The sequence below is a fragment of the Anolis carolinensis genome, unplaced genomic scaffold, assembly GCF_035594765.1.
Source record: "Anolis carolinensis isolate JA03-04 unplaced genomic scaffold, rAnoCar3.1.pri scaffold_9, whole genome shotgun sequence".
NCBI lineage: Eukaryota > Metazoa > Chordata > Lepidosauria > Squamata > Dactyloidae > Anolis > Anolis carolinensis.
In genome coordinates this window covers 29839893-29856937 of record NW_026943820.1, presented here as the reverse complement: position 1 = coordinate 29856937, position 17045 = coordinate 29839893, and the positions used below count along the sequence as shown (strand labels likewise).

General features: G+C 43.7%; 2 protein-coding genes across 3 annotated transcripts; one reads left to right on the top strand and one right to left on the bottom strand.

The window, feature by feature from the left end:
- Positions 1 to 2223: 2223 nt before the first annotated feature.
- LOC100560409 (C-signal) lies at positions 2224 to 10182 on the top strand. The gene is made up of 6 exons (XM_008122769.3): positions 2224 to 2557; positions 4039 to 4090; positions 5746 to 5933; positions 7138 to 7296; positions 7418 to 7528; positions 8995 to 10182. The coding sequence occupies exons 1-6, from the start codon at positions 2411 to 2413 to the stop codon at positions 9106 to 9108; spliced, it is 771 nt and encodes a 256-aa protein (XP_008120976.2). The 5' UTR covers positions 2224 to 2410; the 3' UTR covers positions 9109 to 10182.
- On the bottom strand, positions 2986 to 17042 carry tmem170a (transmembrane protein 170A). Of its 2 annotated transcripts, none has more exons than XM_062961721.1 (3): positions 16852 to 17042; positions 15151 to 15321; positions 2986 to 8001 (listed from the first exon to the last, which is right to left on the bottom strand). In XM_062961721.1, the coding sequence occupies exons 1-3, from the start codon at positions 16982 to 16984 to the stop codon at positions 7856 to 7858; spliced, it is 450 nt and encodes a 149-aa protein (XP_062817791.1). In that variant the 5' UTR covers positions 16985 to 17042; the 3' UTR covers positions 2986 to 7855. The 2 variants fall into 2 exon arrangements, with proteins under 2 accessions (XP_062817791.1, XP_003228937.3); XM_003228889.4 differs by lacking the exon at positions 2986 to 8001 and adding an exon at positions 10771 to 13735 and having other exon boundaries at positions 16852 to 17034.
- Between the last annotated feature and the right edge of the window lie 3 nt (positions 17043 to 17045).

Genomic DNA, 17045 nt, shown 5'->3' with positions numbered 1-17045 from the left:
AACTTTTGTTTCCAGTGCAGTACAAGTTTGGTGTCTCCCGAAAAAGGCTATTTATTAATCTAGTTGGTCCCTTGGTGCAAAGGCAACGTATCTTCTGATATTTATAGGAAATAACATTTTTCCGGCTGCATTAAAATCCATTATTAATAAACGAGGTGCGTGTGTGTACAAATAATAGGATTTTTTAGAAACGGAAACCCGATTAGCAAGCCGAGGAGCCTGGAAATAGCCTCTGCCTTGAATGATGAGGTCTGGGGTTGCCGGGCTTAATTCTTCTTCCTTTAATTTCGTTCTTTAAATCTTTTATTGTCCTACAATTACTTCCAAACGGCTGCCGGAGTTAAAAATGGGTCTGTTTACACTGCTAAGTAATGCATTGCACAGTTGGTGTGGGCTCGTCATCATCATGGCCAATGATCACTATATTAAAAAAATGAAAATGGTTTGAAAGTGTTCTTTCCTGCTTAATTGTGCGGCACTTACTTTGAAAGTCACCGTCATACAAATACGTAAGGTTGTGGGTGAACTACAACTCACATCATGCCGGGTTAACTCCCTGAAACTCTATCAATACTTAGTTTGTCATGTTGGGCAGATGTGCTCTAGATGCATCATCAGTAGGATTCAGTACACTCTCCAGCTGCAGGATGAACTACAACTCCCATCATGGTGGGTCAGTCCATTAAATCCCTCCCGTACGTTCAGTTGGTCATGGAAGTTCTGTGTGCCAAGTGAGTTCCAGGTCCATCATGGGTGGGGTTCGGAGTGCTCTTTGATTGCAGGTGAACTATACATCCCAGTACCTACAACTAACAAATGTCAAGGCCAAATCCACCGGTATTGGGTTTGCGTGCCAAATTTGGTTCAGATCCATTGTTGTTTACATTCACAGTGCTCTCTGGGTGCAGGTGGACTGTAATTCCTATAAATCAAGGCGAATTCCCCTCAAAGCCTTCCTGTATTTTTTTTGTTGGTGATGGGGTTCTAAATGAGAATTATTATTTCTAACTAAGAATCCTAAATAAGAACTGCAACTCCCTGGTGAAGTCAAAATCAGACGAGGACTGCGGATACGGAGGGTCCGTGCCTGGCAAGCGGTCACGCCAAAGCCCAACGTTACAGATTAAAGAACACATTCGCCACGTGAAGACGAACCACATAGGGTTGTTGTATGTCTTTCGGGCTGAGTGGCCATGTTCTAGAAGTATTCTCTCCTGACGTTTCGCCCACATCTATGGCAGGCATCCTCAGAGGTTGTGAGGCATGGAGAAACTAAGCAAGGAAGGTTGATATATATCTGTGGAAAGTCCAGGGTGACAGAAGAACTCTTGACAGTTGGAGGCCAGCGTGAATGTTGTAATTTATCACCTTAATTAGCATTGAATAGCTTCATCACCTGCCTTCTGTTAATGTGGGATTTGTGTATTGATAGTGTTTAAATGCAATTTGTGTCTTGGTTTGTATTGCATACTGATTGCATCATCCAGAGTGTACTATAGTCTAGAAAGAGTTAATTACTGAGAAGCTGTGTTGACCTTGATGTGTGGCTGGAACTGGGGAGTGTCCAGACACAAGTGTGTATGCATTACTGATTGCATCAGTTCTGTTCTGTTCTGTTCTGCTGTCTGCTGAGAAGTCAAGTCCTGTGTCCATTGTCTGCAAGTCTGTTTTGTCTTTATTACTGCTTTCAGTAAAACTTTGTATATAGTTTTACCATCGTCTCTGATGTCACTTTGTTCTGCGTTCCACCGACTCCATCTACTGCTGCGCTGCAAATTACACTGACACCTTCTTCCTGCCTGGGGGCCTCCTTTGTTCAGAGTTGTTAGCTGCCCCTGGTTGATCCATGTCTGGAACTCCTCTGTTTTCAAAGTGTTGCTTCTTATTTACTGTTCTGATTTTTGATGTGGGCGAAACGTCACGAGAGAATGCTTCTGGAACATGGCCATACAGCCCGGAAAACACACAACAACCCTGTGATCTCGGCCATGAAAGCCTTCGACAACACATTGAACCACATAGGTTTTAATTCCGAATGCTGCCAAGTGGAATCAGAGTCTTATCCCTGTACAAGAAGATCCTGGGATTGGGTTATCACCGTTCCCAAAGGACTTGAAGGCACACCACGGCCTGCCAAGCAGAGCGAGGCCAATATGCCGAGTGTCTTGGGCTCACAGGCCCTTCCTTCCTTCCTTCCTTCGGGCCAGGCTTTGCGTGCTTGTCTGTTTTGTTTTCCCGGGCACGCACGTTTCCAGCGTGCCATGACTCACTCGGGGCTTTCTGGAGTGCACTCCCACTTCTGTCTCCTCCTCTTTCTGCTCCAAATCGGTGGGAACCGGCAAGGCAGAGAGCCCTCCGTCTCCGGTTCTGAGCTGCCAAGCGAGAAGAAGAGGACGCATTCTCGGCCGCCATGTCGGGGTGCAACTTTTGCAGCGTCTTGGTGACCGGAGCCAACCGGGGCATCGGCTTGGAACTGGTGAAGCAGCTTCTGGGACAACCCAAGCCCCCTCAAAAGCTCTTTGCCACGTGCCGGGACCCCCAAGGAAGCGGAGCCCAGGTGAGGACCGAAGGAGTCCAAGGAGAGAGAGAGGCCTTGGCTTGGGAGGTGCAGCAGGGCGGCCGAGAGTGGGGAGGAATCACTAAATAGCACCAAGTAACAACATCTGCTCCTGGGTTACCTCACAACCTCTGAGGATGCCTGCCATAGATGTGGGCGAAACGTCAGGAGAGAATGCTTCTGGAACATGGCCACACAGCCCGAAAGACATACAACAACCCTGTGATCCCGGCCATGAAAGCCTTCGACAACACATTGAACATCTGCTCCTGATTTGAAAGTGCTATTTCCTGTTTCGTTGTGCTGTCCTTACTTGGAAAGTACAGTAGAGTCTCACTTATCCAAGCTAAACGGGCCGGCAGAAGCTTGGATAAGTGAATATCTTGGATAATAAGGAGGGATTAAGGAAAAGCCTATCAAACATCAAATTATATATTTATTTATTTATTTATTTATTACAGTCAATGACCAGCAACAGAAAATGTACAAGCATCAGAATAGCGTTGAAACGTATACAATTAGATACAGTAGAGTCTCACTTATCCAACATAAACGGGCCGGCAGAATGTTGGATAAGCGAATAGCTTGGATAATAAGGAGGCATTAAGGAAAAGCCTATTAAACATCAAATTAGTTTATGATTTTACAAATGAAGCACCAAAACATCATGTTAGACAACAAATTTGGCAGAAAAAGTAGTTCAATACGCAGTAATGCTATGTAGTAATCACTGTATTTACGAATTTAGCACCAAAATATCACGATATATTGAAAACATTGACTATAAAAATGGCTTGGATAATCCAGAACGTTGGATAAGCGAGTGTTGGATAAGTGAGACTCTACTGTATTAAGAAACACAGTGAAGAACAAGGTTAAAACACAGTATTGAATGAGGTAGTTAAATGACATAAAACATTTATATGCTAAAATGACAAAGGTAAATGCTGAAGTAAATATTAAAATCTTCTAAAACTGTGGCAACATCTTACACCGACAAGTTATCGCTGCTGCACAAAAGCTAGCAACTTTGGCAGTAATTTTGGGGTCTTGGTCTGCCAAAAGATAATCAGATTAGGTTATGATTTTACGAATTAAGCACCAAAACATCATGTTATACAACAAATTTGACAGAAAAAGTAATTCAATACGCAGTAATGTTATGTTGTAATTACCGTATTTATGAATTTAGCACCAAAATATCATGATATATTGAAAACATTGACTACAAAAATGGCTTGGATAATCCAGAAACTTGGATAAGAGAGGCTTGGATAAGTGAGACTCTACTGTAGTTGCTATTCTCCAGGAACTTCGTTTTTGCAGCTGCCACAAACTAGGTTGAATGGGTTGAGATTAACTGAAAAACTAGAATCCTGTTTCAGAATTGTATTTTTCTTTCTTCAGTAAGGATGGAATCCAGGCAGCTTTGAATGTGTGCGTCTTATAATGCAGACTCTCTTTTTTAATCCTGATTCTAGGAACTGAAAAAACTGGCTTCGAAGCATCCCAACCTGGTGATCTTGCAACTCGGTATGTGCACAAACCTTTCCTTTTTCCCTGCAGAAAGGGTGTTTGGACCCTTGTTTTTGCACTGGGCCCATTGCTTGTTTCCTTGGACGGTGGGTTGACAGAAGGAGGGATGCATGGCCATGCGTTACATGTGCCTGTCGGAGCGCATGATTTGCACTCAGCGCCCGGGACCTCGCCCTCATTAGCGCTGCTCTTTTGGAATAGGCTGTGGGGCATTCAAAACAAACAGAGGCAAAGCAGGAGCCAAGGAGGATCCCTTGAGTTTATTTTTTCACACATAAAAAAGGTGAAAATGCATATGTATGTGTGCATGTGGCAGGGTGTGCGCGTACACAGACAGGCTCCCACGAACAGCCATAGGTCCCATTACTCAGGAGACACCAATGGCCCTCCTCCAATGACATTGCAATTATAGAAAGAGCCGTGAACATGCCCAAGAGCCCTGCCAGTGTCCTCCACAAACACCACACTGCCCACCACCCAAGGGAAGGCAGTTTCAGCCTAGATTTTCTGTTTTTCCTCCACCACAGACATCCCAGTTATAGTGAGTGCCGTGAACATGCCCAAGAGCCCTGCCAGTGTCCTCCACAAACACCACACTGCCCACCACCCAAGGGAAGGCAGTTTCAGCCTAGATTTTCTGTTTTTCCTCCACCACAGACATCCCAGTTATAGTGAGTGCCGTGAACATGCCCAAGAGCCCTGTCCATGTCCTCCACCAACACATCCTGCTCACCACCCAAGTGAAGGCTTTCACAAGGGGACAATTTCAGCCTAGATTTTCTGTTTTTCCTCCACCACAGACATCCCAGTTATAGTGAGTGCCGTGAACATGCCCAAGAGCCCTGTCCATGTCCTCCACCAACACATCCTGCTCACCACCCAGGTGAAGGCTTTCACAAGGGGACAATTTCAGCCTAGATTTTCTGTTTTTCCTCCACCACAGACACCCCAGTGTTTCTGACTCTCTCAACCTTTGGGTAATATCATTGGTTGCATAATGCTGGTGTTTCTCCAAGAAATGTAAAAGGCAGCTTCCAAGCCCAGGCCTGTCCCTTGTTGGGTAGACGTGGCTGAAAGGCGCAGATTAAGAGCACAAAAGGGACCGAACCCTGTCTCTGTGAGATGCGCAGGTGTGCCTTTGCAGGGCTCCTCCCTTCGCAAACCACAAACACAAAAGAATGTACATGCCCACGCATTTCTAAAGTTGTGTTATTATTCCCTTTTGCTTATGGTAAGTCAAGCTTAAAGGTGAGTTTCAGGTCTCCTATCCTTCGTCCCCACAGCAAAGCCTTCTCTGATACTGTCCTTTTAGAAGCAACCCTTTCCATTCTACAGGATCCTTCTGGGGCCCCAACAAACTACAACTCCCAGGATTCCATAGCGTGGAATCATTGGCAGTTAAGAGTGGAGCCAATCCTTATCCATTCTACTACCTAGATGCATCCTAAGCTGTTCTGTGCAAAGCAAAGCTTTTTATCCATTGTGCTGGAAGTCACAGAATCCTAGAGTTGGAAGGGACTCCCAAGGGTCATCCAGTCCAACCCCTTTCTGCAAGGAAACACAGTCAAACCCCTCCCAGCAGATGGATCTTTGGACCGTAAAAAGGTGTGATGATGAATCCCTCTCGTAATACATCCCATGCACCTTTACAGAATCCACGGACGAAGGGAGCATCGAGGCCGCCGCCCAAGAAGCCGAGGCCCACCTGGCCGGGAAGGGCCTGACGCTCCTGATCAACAACGCCGGCATCATGCCGCCCAGCACCCTCGAGTCCGTCACCCAGGACGACATGCTCAGCGTCTTCCACACCAACGTGGTCGGGCCCATGATGATCACCAAGGTAGCCCCATGCGACACAAGGGCATTTCCAAATTGGTTAGAGCAGGGGTCCTCAAACGTTTAAAGTGGAGGGCCGGTTCATGGTCCCTCAGATTGCTGAGGGGCCGAATTATCACTTGGAAAAAAAAACGAACAAATTTCTATGCACACCACTGCACATGTCTTATTTGTAGTGCAAAAAAAACCCCCAACAACAATTATTTATTTATTTATTTGCTACATTTATACTCCACCCTTTCTCACCCCACAGGAGACTCAGAGCAGCTTACAAGTTGTATGTACATACAATATATTATATTATTAGCATAGCACAATATTAGCATTATGTATTACTATATTGTACTATACCATTATACCGTAATATTATTAGTAAGATTACATTTAATATATAATATATAATTAATATTATTATACAATATTATTACATTGCATTATTATTATTAGCCGCGCAGAGTCCCCTGTACTGTAATAAATAAATAAATATTATATTGTATTACATTATAATATTATTATCAATATTATATGTATACACAATATATTATATTATTACCATAGCACAATATTAGTAAATGAAGGAACAATACAATATTTAAAAATAAAAACAATTTTAACCAATATAAACCTATCAGGATTTCAATGGGAAGTGTGGGTATCAATATTATATGTATACACAATATATTATATTATTACCATAGCACAATATTAGTAAATGAAGGAACAATACAATATTTAAAAATAAAAACAATTTTAACCAATATAAACCTATCAGGATTTCAATGGGAAGTGTGGGTATCAATATTATATGTATACACAATATATTATATTATTACCATAGCACAATATTAGTAAATGAAGGAACAATACAATATTTAAAAATAAAAACAATTTTAAGCAATATAAACCTATCAGGATTTCAATGGGAAGTGTGGGTCTGCTTCTGGCCAATGAGATAGTCAAGTTAAGTAGGATTGTTGTTGTTATGGTGCCTTCAAGTTATTTCAGACTTTGGGCAAGCCTTAGTTTGGGGACCCCTCGGTTAGAGCGTCAAAACATGGGGAAAGTTTATGAAACTGCAAAAACGTAGGAGGGACCCCTTGCAGCACATTTTGCAATAGTTCAGAGGTTGCAAGATCTTGCACATAAATAAATCTCACTGCCTTACCTCCAGTCCTGACTATGCTCACGGCGCCTGTGCTTCTCCGCAGGCTTTCCTCCCGATGCTGATTGCGGCCGCGAAGACAACCAGCGGGAAGGGCCCGGGCGGTTGCAGACCTGCCGTGATCAACTTCTCCACCATCGGCGGCTCCATCGGCAACGCTCCGCACATGGGCACCTTCCCCGTCATTGCCTACCGCTGCAGCAAAGTAAGCGGGCGAGAAGGGAATGCGCTCTGTGGCAGGAAGGCCAGGCGGCCAGGGAGCCGGCATACGGAACAATGTGTCCATGTGTCCATCCATATGTCCCTCCTTCTGTTTGTCTCTCCAGAGAGCGCTGAACATGCTCACGCAGTGCCAGGCCCTGGAGTACAAGGACAAGGGCATCCTGTGCGTGGCAATCCACCCCGGGTGGGTGAAAACGGACCTCGGCACAGACAAGGTACGACCCACTAACAGGTTTCCCACTGGGGCCAGTAGCAGCGGGTGGGTCTGTTTCTATTATAGATGAACAGATAGATGAAACAGAAGGCATAGATTAGAGACACATAGTAGGTAGTAAATACAGGACAGAGAAGATGATAGTTAATAGATCATATATAGATTTATTTATCGTGTCAGCACTGAATTGAGGATACAGTTATAATGTATTTAAAAACACAAAGTTAAAAACTTGGTATGATACTAAATGTCCTTTGACCAGAATCTGGCCACTTGGAACCTCTGGTGTTGCTCTTAAGAAGGTCCTCCATAGTGCACGTGGCAGGGCTCAGGCCACATTGTAGTCGGTGGTCTGTGGCTTGCTCTTCTCCACTTGGACTCCACTTTGTGGACCCATTTCCCAAGGTTGGCTCTGCATCTCGTGGTGCCAGAGTGCCTTCCAAGTCGCCCAATCTTCTGTGGGAAATTTCTCATCTGGTTAATAATAATAATAATAATAATAATAATAATAATAATAATAATAATAATAATAATAATAATAAGTTTATTTATATCCCGCCTCCATCACCCCCGAAGGGGACTCGGGGCGGCTTACAGCAAAATCAAAATACAAGCAATGATAAAATATAAAACATCAAAGGACAAAAACAAAACCAATAATAAAATATACACAATAGGTGAAAAAACAACAACAACAACACAGAATTAAAACATCAGATTAAAAACAATGAGGTTGCAATAGTGGATAAGCAAGGTGCACATTATGCGTAACAAATTCGTAAATAGATAAAGTAAATAGATGGTTGCAGTCACTGATTGAGTTTCTGGGTTTTAGGCTGCCACTTTTGGACTCTTGCTTGCTGAGGTGTTACTGCCAGTATCTCTGTAGATCTTAGAAAACAGTTTCTTGATTTCAGGCATTGGCAGTTTGGTTAATATCCAGATGGTCCAGAAATGTCATTGCTTTGGTCCTTTCATTGCTAGCTGTTACTTCCTGGTGAATGTCAGGTGGTGCAATACTGGCCAAACAGTATAATTTCTCCAGTGGTGTTGGACATAGACATCCTGTGATAATGCGGCATGTCTCATAGAATCATAGAATCGTAGAGTTGGAAGAGACCTCATGGGCCATCCAGTCCAACCCCATTCTGCCAAGAAGCAGGAAATCACATTCAAAGCATTAAGATCTTATGGTCTCATTAAGATCCACATCCATTCTTTTAACGTGGTGAGATGTGTTCCACACTGGGCATGTGTTTTCAGCCGCAGAGTGGCCAAGCGCAAGGGCAGGTGTCTTCACTGTGTCTGGTTGTGATCCCCAGGTTGTGCCCGTCACGTTCCGTATGATATTGTTCCTAACGCCCACTTTTTCCTTGCTATTCAAGCAATATACATAGCAGATCCCATCTCCTTGCAGCAGATCCTTCCTGTTTTCTAACGCCGGCCTGTGTTTTGTTTCCTCCGCAGGCTGCTCTGGAGGTGAAGGACAGCGTGGCTGGGATCCTGCGCGTGCTCTCCGGCCTCTCCGAGGAGCAGAACGGGCGCGTGGTGGACTGGGAAGGGCGGGTGGTGCCCTGGTGAAAGCGGATCACGCGGCACAACCGCCCAGAGGATCCGCATTTTCTAGACAAGGATCCATCTGGATGACTTGGGAAAGCAACATTCTGATTGGGTTGCTGTGAGTTTTCAGGGCTGCCTGGCCATGCTCCAGAGGTATCCTCTCCTGACGTTTCGCCCACATCTATGGCAGGCATCCTCTGAGGTTGTGAGGTCTGTTGGAAAAACTAGGCAAGTGGGGTTTCTATATCTGTGGAATAATGTCCAGGGTGGGAGGATGAAAGAACTCTTGTCTGTTGGAGACTAGTGTGCATTTTGCAATTGGCCACCTTGATTAGCGTTGAATGGCCTTGCAGCTGCAAAGCCTGGCTGTTTCCTGCCAGGGGGAATCCTTTGTTGGGAGGTGTTAACTGGCCCTGATTGATTCATGTCTAGATTTCGCCTATCTTCTGAATGTTGTTCCTTATTGACTGTCCTGTGAGCAGGACACTTGATGAATGATCCCTAAATATGGCGCTTTCTGCACCAAAATAATACTTTGCAGCTGCAAGGCTACTCAATGCTAATCAAGGTGATTCATTGCAACATTCACACATGCCTCAAACAGACAAGAGTTCTTTCTCCCACGCTGAACATATACCCCACTTGCCTCATTCCCATCGACCTCTGGACAAACCTCTGAGGATGCTTGCCACAGATGCAGGCGAAATGACCAGAGAAAATGCTACTGCAACATGGCTATATATAGCCCAAAAACTCACAGCAATCCAAAAATAACATTTGTGGGAATCAAACAGTTTTCTGTGCAAAAATAAATAAACCCACTCCCACAACCCAAATGCAAAGTTTGTTGAGCAAGTCCTGATTGTGAATGGTTTTCAAAGACTTTCTCACATAGGGAAAGGAAATTGCTAACATTGTATGTTGCTGCTCTCACAATTACATCCCGACAAGACTTGAATCCTTTCCTCCCGAAACAGATGAGCAGCTTAAACGTTTAGGTTAAAGTCTAAGGTGGATTCATTGCTCCACAAACAAGAAAACCATTTGCTACCATTGTAACAAAGCAAAGAAAATAAAGGCAAAACCTTCCGTTTTTGTGCCTGTCCATTTGTATGTTTATTTATTATTTGCGACATGTATATCCCATCCTTCTCACCCCGAAAGGGACTCAGGGTGGCTTACAAATTATATGTACATACAATATATTATTAGCATAGCACAATATTAGCATTATATATTGCTATATTGTACTATACCACTATGCTGCAATATTATTAGTAATATTACATGTAAATAAATTAAAATAGTGTATTATTATTATATTGTATTACATTATATTATCAATATTATATGTATTTACAATATTTTATTTACAATATATTATATTATTAGTAATGGACATGTTCACGGCGCTCGCCATAACCTGCAATGCAATGTCATTGGAGGGAGGGCCATTGATGTTTCATTAGTGGGAGCTATAGCTGTTTGTGGAGTCAGGAACTTGGCTGTGTAGGTGAACACCCCGCCACATATACATACAGATTGTCACTTTTATTATGTGTATAGATATCTATACCATTGGGTCTACTAGCTAAGAAGATCACAATCTTTTCCACGTCAGAAGTTCCCAGTGAAAGCCATATAGCGCATTCCAGTCGCAAAAGAAGACACACAACCATCAGGTCACAAGGATCGGTAGGGATTTTATTAGCTAAAATACCAATGCTCAAATCAAAAGTGTCAGTAGAAAAATAAAAACTAGTTATTAGTACTTTTGTTCTCCCTGACAGAGATATAGATTCACATTTGTTCAATACTTCCTTCAGTTCAGAAATGACAACGAGAGTGCCTTTGCTCACAAGCGGGGCTCAGCGTCACAGTCCTCGCACAGACCGACTCCAGAGAAGGGCGTCCTGCCCTGAAAGATGGAGTTTACAACAGCAGAAAATACCACCACCATCATCACAAAAGGGAGCCACTGGAATGTATAGTTTACCCCTTATGAATTTGGTTGGTGCAGAAGGTGGTGTTGGTTCATATACCCCCAGTGATCGCAACTGGTATAGTTGGTTAACCTCGTGGTTGCCCAATTTTGGATGGCTAAAGTCTTTATTTGTTAGACTTTTATTAGCGGATCTTCTATGATTTTGATTTTGTGCTTATTGATTTGTATACCTTGTATTTTATTTATGTGTAAGAAAATATTGTTTCAGATGCTGCCAAAAGAAAAAAGTTATGATAATCCATAAAGATCCAGATACCCAAAAAGCTAGTGAACAGATTGAGACAATATTATTAGAACAGACAAAAGAATTCAGACTTGCACCAACACCTCCTTCTACACCATGGTGAAAGGATCTGACTGTCTGCTGGTTGCAATGGGATCAGTGGAAAAAGTGGGTCTGCAGGAAGCGCCACAAAGTTTAACCAAGAGTGCCACTTCCTTGTCTTTTTGACATCATTCATGAGGACTAGCAACTTGGCCCTCCAATTCCATTCATACCCACTGACATTGGGATTCCAAACAGCTAAATAATCAGATTATATAAAAGTCTGGAGGAAAAGGGAAGAGAAGGACCCTTTCTCCAAGCATTGGTGATTACAAAATGGAAATCAGAGCTTAAAATTAAAGTGGTGGAAAGAAGAGAACCGCTCCACATTTGGGATACCAAAAGTGGGAAACGACAGCGATAAAGTGCACTGCAAACCTGGAAACACAAAGCCACACTCACTCAAGTCATTGGGGGGAAAAGGGGCCATGATTAAGATCTCTGGTTATTGATCCTGACAGTTGCACATAAGCAGCAACCTCTTTATAACTCACTTGCAGCCATACATAGTGAGCCGTTTTTGGGCCATTTGCTGTTTGGAAACAGCCAGTTCCTTGACGGCATGGGGATGCTGCACAAAAAGGAAATGTTGATGCAGACTTGGGAGTCAACTTGTTTGACTGGATTTTGCACCCATAATGTTAAAATTAATTTCATTGGAATGGGCAGAAAAAAACTGGATGGGATTTCAATGTCCTAGCCATTCTTCTACATTTAGTTTCAATTAGACCCTAAAATGGCATTTTGTCACGGTGACGGACTACCCTTCAGATCTGGGCCTCTAGATCAGCAACTACTGCAGTCAGAGACCTCACATTTTGGGATACTTAGTTGAACATTTGACTGGCTCTACAGCTAAAATGTGAACCAAATTGGAGATGGTGAGAAGGTTTAGACCACCCATTGTTTACATCAGGTCTTATTTCCTTGGTGGTTGAATGAAACCCTCAGGGACATAGAGGCAGGATTTCTGGATTTCCACAGCACAAGTCAGGCATCTGCACATGGCGGGATGTGAGGAAGGGAAAAAAGGGCTGGCGAGGGTCTTGAAAGTGGTCCTTGGAGGCGGGCAAACAGCCCAGGCACTTGTGTGGAGGAGAGAGAGCTCAAAGCAAGCCAAGCCCTCGGTGGAAAGCTTGGCCAGGAGAACAAGTCAGCATTCCTGTAATAAATCCTTCCATCATCTGGGATTAAGACGAGGGGTCATCACAATACTTACAGGACAGGCCAAGGGTCCGAAATCTCTCTCAGGGATCCTGCTTAGCCCCACAACAAGGGCCTTGACATTCAGAAAGCATCCCAGAACACCGAGAGTCATCATGGCGGCATGGACGAGATTACATTCCACTCTTCCTTTGTCTGAAGGATTCAGTGGGACTGCATTTCCAATCCAATCTGTGCATTTGAGGTAGGAAAAGAGAAACTGGTATTTCTCTCAGTCTAAGCACAGCACGAGCAGAAAGAGAAGGATTTTAATTTTGTGTCAGAAAGCACAGCCTGACATGATTTGTTCAATGGCGACAATCTGCAACAGGGAAGAATTAAAGTCCATCAAAGCACTTCACTCTGGCAAGAACATGATTCATTCGCAATTCCTTTCCCCATGGAACGAGGACAGAAAGGGGTTTGGGGGTGCTTTGCATACAGAAATGTGTTCGCTCCATTCAACCCTCACTCCCACAAAGAAAAGAGCAATCAGCTTGGCACTTGAGGTTACAAAAACGTTGCAGGACGTAAGCACGGAGCGGCCTTCAGTTCAGGAGACCAAAAGCTGGCTCGAGGGCAGAGGAGGGAGGCAAATGCTTCCAGGATGCGTGACCGCGGTCCAGAAATAGCAAAACCTCCGCATCGTTCTCGAATTGGGAGAAAGTGCCAGAAAGTCACTGGTGGAATAGCTGTTCTCTACAGAATCTTCGGTTGCTTCCTAGTCGATGAAAGGCAACCACTCCAGGCTTCGGGAAAGAGAAAATTTGTTCTGATTTGCTCAAACATTGTTGTTGGGTTTAGTTTTTTTTTTTTTTTTGCGCTTCCTTAGTGAAATGAATGGAGTCCACTTGAGAGCGTGGCAAAGCCCTTCTCTACTTCCATTTGGCCTCCAGCGAGACTTGCAAGTGGCTCTTCCGCAATCCTCCGGCTTCCGAGTTCTGCACAATGCGTCCCTATCCATGTTGGTTTCAGCCCCTGATGCTAAAGAGTGGCTAAAACCCGCAAGAAGGAAATCAGGACCACGCAGATGGTCTGCCCCACTCCTAAAACCAGGGCTTCAAAGGGGCTCATCTTCTTCCCGGCCGATTTGTAGACGCCGGCAATTGCAGCACCTGCCCAAGAAAGGGAGGAAAAGGGTGGTCAGGGCCTGATCTACCACCATCATCCACTGTGAAATCCAATGGTCAATCCCCAAAGACAGCAGACTCGGGGAATGATAGGCGCGCTTTGACTCTATGAAGAGAGAGCATGTAGAAAATGGGCACAGCTCTTTTGCTCAAGGGGGCAGGATATGTTCAAATGACAACAACGGAGATTCTGACAAAACATTAGAAAGAACTTCCTGGGGGAAAGATCAATAATAATAACAATAACAACAAAAACAAAGCAAGACACAGCATAATAACACAGTATTACACAGCAAACAAAATCCAGCATATATATCTTGTTTGCTGTATCATACTGTGTCTGTGCCAATAATAATAATAATAATAATAATAATAATAATAATAATAATAATAATAATAATAGGAAGTGTCCAACGTGTGATCCAATACAACAAGCAGCAGAGGGTCTGCTGTGGACTCATCTTGTTGTGTTTCAAATAATAATAATGAAAATACATCACAGAGTCCTAAACGCTCGGGAAGTGTTTGACTTGTGATTTTTGTGATACAATATCCAGCATATACATCTCGTTTGCTGTGCCATACTGTGTCTTTTTGTCAATAATAATAATAATAACAATGAAAATACATCACATAGTCCTAAACGCTTGGGAAGTGTTTGACTTGTGATTTTTGTGATACAAAATCCAGCATATACATCTTGTTTGCTGTGCCATACTGTGTTTTTGTGTCAGTATAACAACAACAACAACAACAACAACAATTTATACCCCACCACCATCAACAAAAACAACAAATTATACCCCACCACCATCTCCCCAACGGGACTCAGGCGGCTCATAGAAGCACTGAAGTGCCGCATATAAACAGACAGTATATAAGCATATAAAACATCAGCACAAGTTTAAAAACAACACATACACACACAAATCCCATCTGATAAAATTGTAAAATTCCTAAAATGCAGTAGAATCTGCGAAAAAAGCTGGCTATCTACAGTAACAAATCAAAGTGCAGAGCGAAGCAATCGGTGGGTCCTCAAATATTTGTATATTATTTCCCCTCATTTCAACATTATGACTCAATTTGTTTATTTTATTTCTCTAACCTGCATTTCCAGAATCAATTATACACATATGCTCAATCTCTATGGTTGAAGAAGGCTGAGGGAGAGGCTCCCTGAATGAGGCACAAGCACCTTCAGAAAGGTCCCTGCATCATGTGGAAGGGGGGGAGGTCCTTCCCTCAACAACAAAGTTTGTGCAGTTTAATTAACTTTCTCCATGTTTTTATGACAGAACTGATTAGGAAATGATATTTATAACCCAGGAACAAAAATTGTGTGGCATAGCACAATTAAAAAAAGTTTCAACTCCAGCCATCTCAAAGGATCAACCTACTTGTCAAGCTCCCGGCGGCGATTGGTCCCATAACGCCCATCAGCAGGATGCTCACTGACATGTACTTGCCGTATCTGTGCCGCCGGAGGGTGAAGAGGGCCAGCAGCCCAGCCGGGATGTGGAAGAAGATGGAGGAGACCAGGGCCCAGAGGAAGACACCGTACCACATCTCTGCAGCGAAGAGGAGAGAGACGGCAATGAATAAATATCTAAAATGCAAAAACGCATGAAAGAGAATGCCTGGCTTGAAAGCAGCCCATTTGTGAACGAGATCTTGGACAGGGGAATTCCAGCCAGGAAACAATCAGGGCCAGTTAACACCTCCCAACAAAGGATTCCGCCAGGCAGGAAGCAGCCAGGCTTTGAAGCTGCAAGGCCATTCAATGCTTATCTAGATGGCCAATGGTAATATTCACACTTGCCTGAAGCAGACAAGAGTTCTTTCGCCCACTCTGGACATCATTCCACAGATATATAAACCCCACTTGCCTAGTTTCCAACAGACCTCACAATCTCTGAGGATGACTGCCATAGATGTGGGGAAAATGTCAGGAGGAACATGCCCATACAGCCCTAAAAACTCACAACAACCCAGTGATTCCAGCCATGAAAGCCTTTGACAACACATTATGATTATTATTATTATTATTATCATCATCATCATCTTTATTTATGTCCCACCTTTCTCCCTGTGGGGATTCAAGGCAGTTAACAATCACACACTAGACAAGTTTAAAAATAATAACAACTTTATTTTTGTATCCCGTCTCCATCTTCCGAAGAGTCTTGGGGTGGCTAACATGGGGCCAAGCCCAATCAATTACAATAAAACAAAATAAAATCCATGCAAGACACAACAACAATATCCAATAAAATGCTGATACAATAACAGTGAAACAAAACATAATAACAATAACATAGTAAAACACAGTATAAAAACAGTACAAAATTTTAAACAAGGGTGAGCTAGGACATGTGAGGAGTGAAAATTGTAAAACTCAAGGGTACGGTAAAAGTGCTGCATTTAGTGGGGGACTCGGGTGGGATAAACAATGACGTTATTCTCAATTGAGGGATGAGATAAAGTGCATCAGAAAAAGTGCAATAAAAAGTTAAAAAAAACAAAAAGCAAGAGTGTGGTAAAGCAGAATTAAAATGCAATAAATACATAAAAATTTCCTTTAAAACTAATATCCCATCCCACCCAAACTCCGCAAGTGAAGAACTTTCTGACCATAAGAGATGTCCAACAGTGGAACTCACTGCCTCAGGGTGAGATCATAGAGATGGAAGAGATCACATGGGCCATCTAGTCCAACCCCCTTCTTCCATGCAGGAAATGCACAATCAAAGCACCCCTGACAGATGGCCATCCAGCTCTACAATCCAAGGAAGACGCTTCCACCACACTCTGAAGCAGAGAGTTCCACTGCTGAATAAACTCCTCTTACGGTCAGGAAATTCGTCCTAATGCTGAGGTGGAATCCCCTGAAAGGAAAGGGCCTGAGGATGTCAGGAATTGTGGGAGCTGAAGTCCAAAACACTTGTAGGGCTGAAGTTTTCCCATGCCTGCTTTATATAGATAAGAGGGAGATTGGTAGTTTTTTGGAATTTGTGGAAGTCCGAAATACCTCAGGGCGGGCGGGCCCAAGCAGGCCCAAGCGTGGCCCTCCCGCGCATGCGCAGAAGCGAGAGGCCTACCTGAGAAGTGGCAGAGGGTCCTGGGGCAGGCGGCTCCGGTGAGGTTCCCCGGCGGCGGGACGAGGCGGAGGCTCAGGATCTGCTGCAAGAGCCCGCCGGGCTCGGAGGAACCATCGCCGCCGCCTTCCGCCATGCCGCTTCCCTCAGCATCAACACCCGAGACGTCATTTCCGCCGTTGCCCTGCGCCCGCTTT

What these genes read in the sequence shown, in the direction of transcription:
- LOC100560409 (XM_008122769.3), top strand. Translation starts at nt 2,411, where the DNA reads ATGTCGGGGTGCAACTTTTGCAGCGTCTTGGTGACCGGAGCCAACCGG. An exon ending in CCCAAGGAAGCGGAGCCCAG is followed by an intron (nt 2,558 to 4,038) that starts GTGAGGACCGAA and finishes TCCTGATTCTAG; the next exon opens with GAACTGAAAAAACTGGCTTC. An exon ending in CCTGGTGATCTTGCAACTCG is followed by an intron (nt 4,091 to 5,745) that starts GTATGTGCACAA and finishes GCACCTTTACAG; the next exon opens with AATCCACGGACGAAGGGAGC.
- tmem170a (XM_062961721.1), bottom strand. Translation starts at nt 16,984, where the DNA reads ATGGCGGAAGGCGGCGGCGATGGTTCCTCCGAGCCCGGCGGGCTCTTG. An exon ending in GACCCTCTGCCACTTCTCAG is followed by an intron (nt 15,322 to 16,851) that starts GTAGGCCTCTCG and finishes TCTTCGCTGCAG; the next exon opens with AGATGTGGTACGGTGTCTTC. An exon ending in CGCCGCCGGGAGCTTGACAA is followed by an intron (nt 8,002 to 15,150) that starts GTAGGTTGATCC and finishes ATTATTAACCAG; the next exon opens with ATGAGAAATTTCCCACAGAA.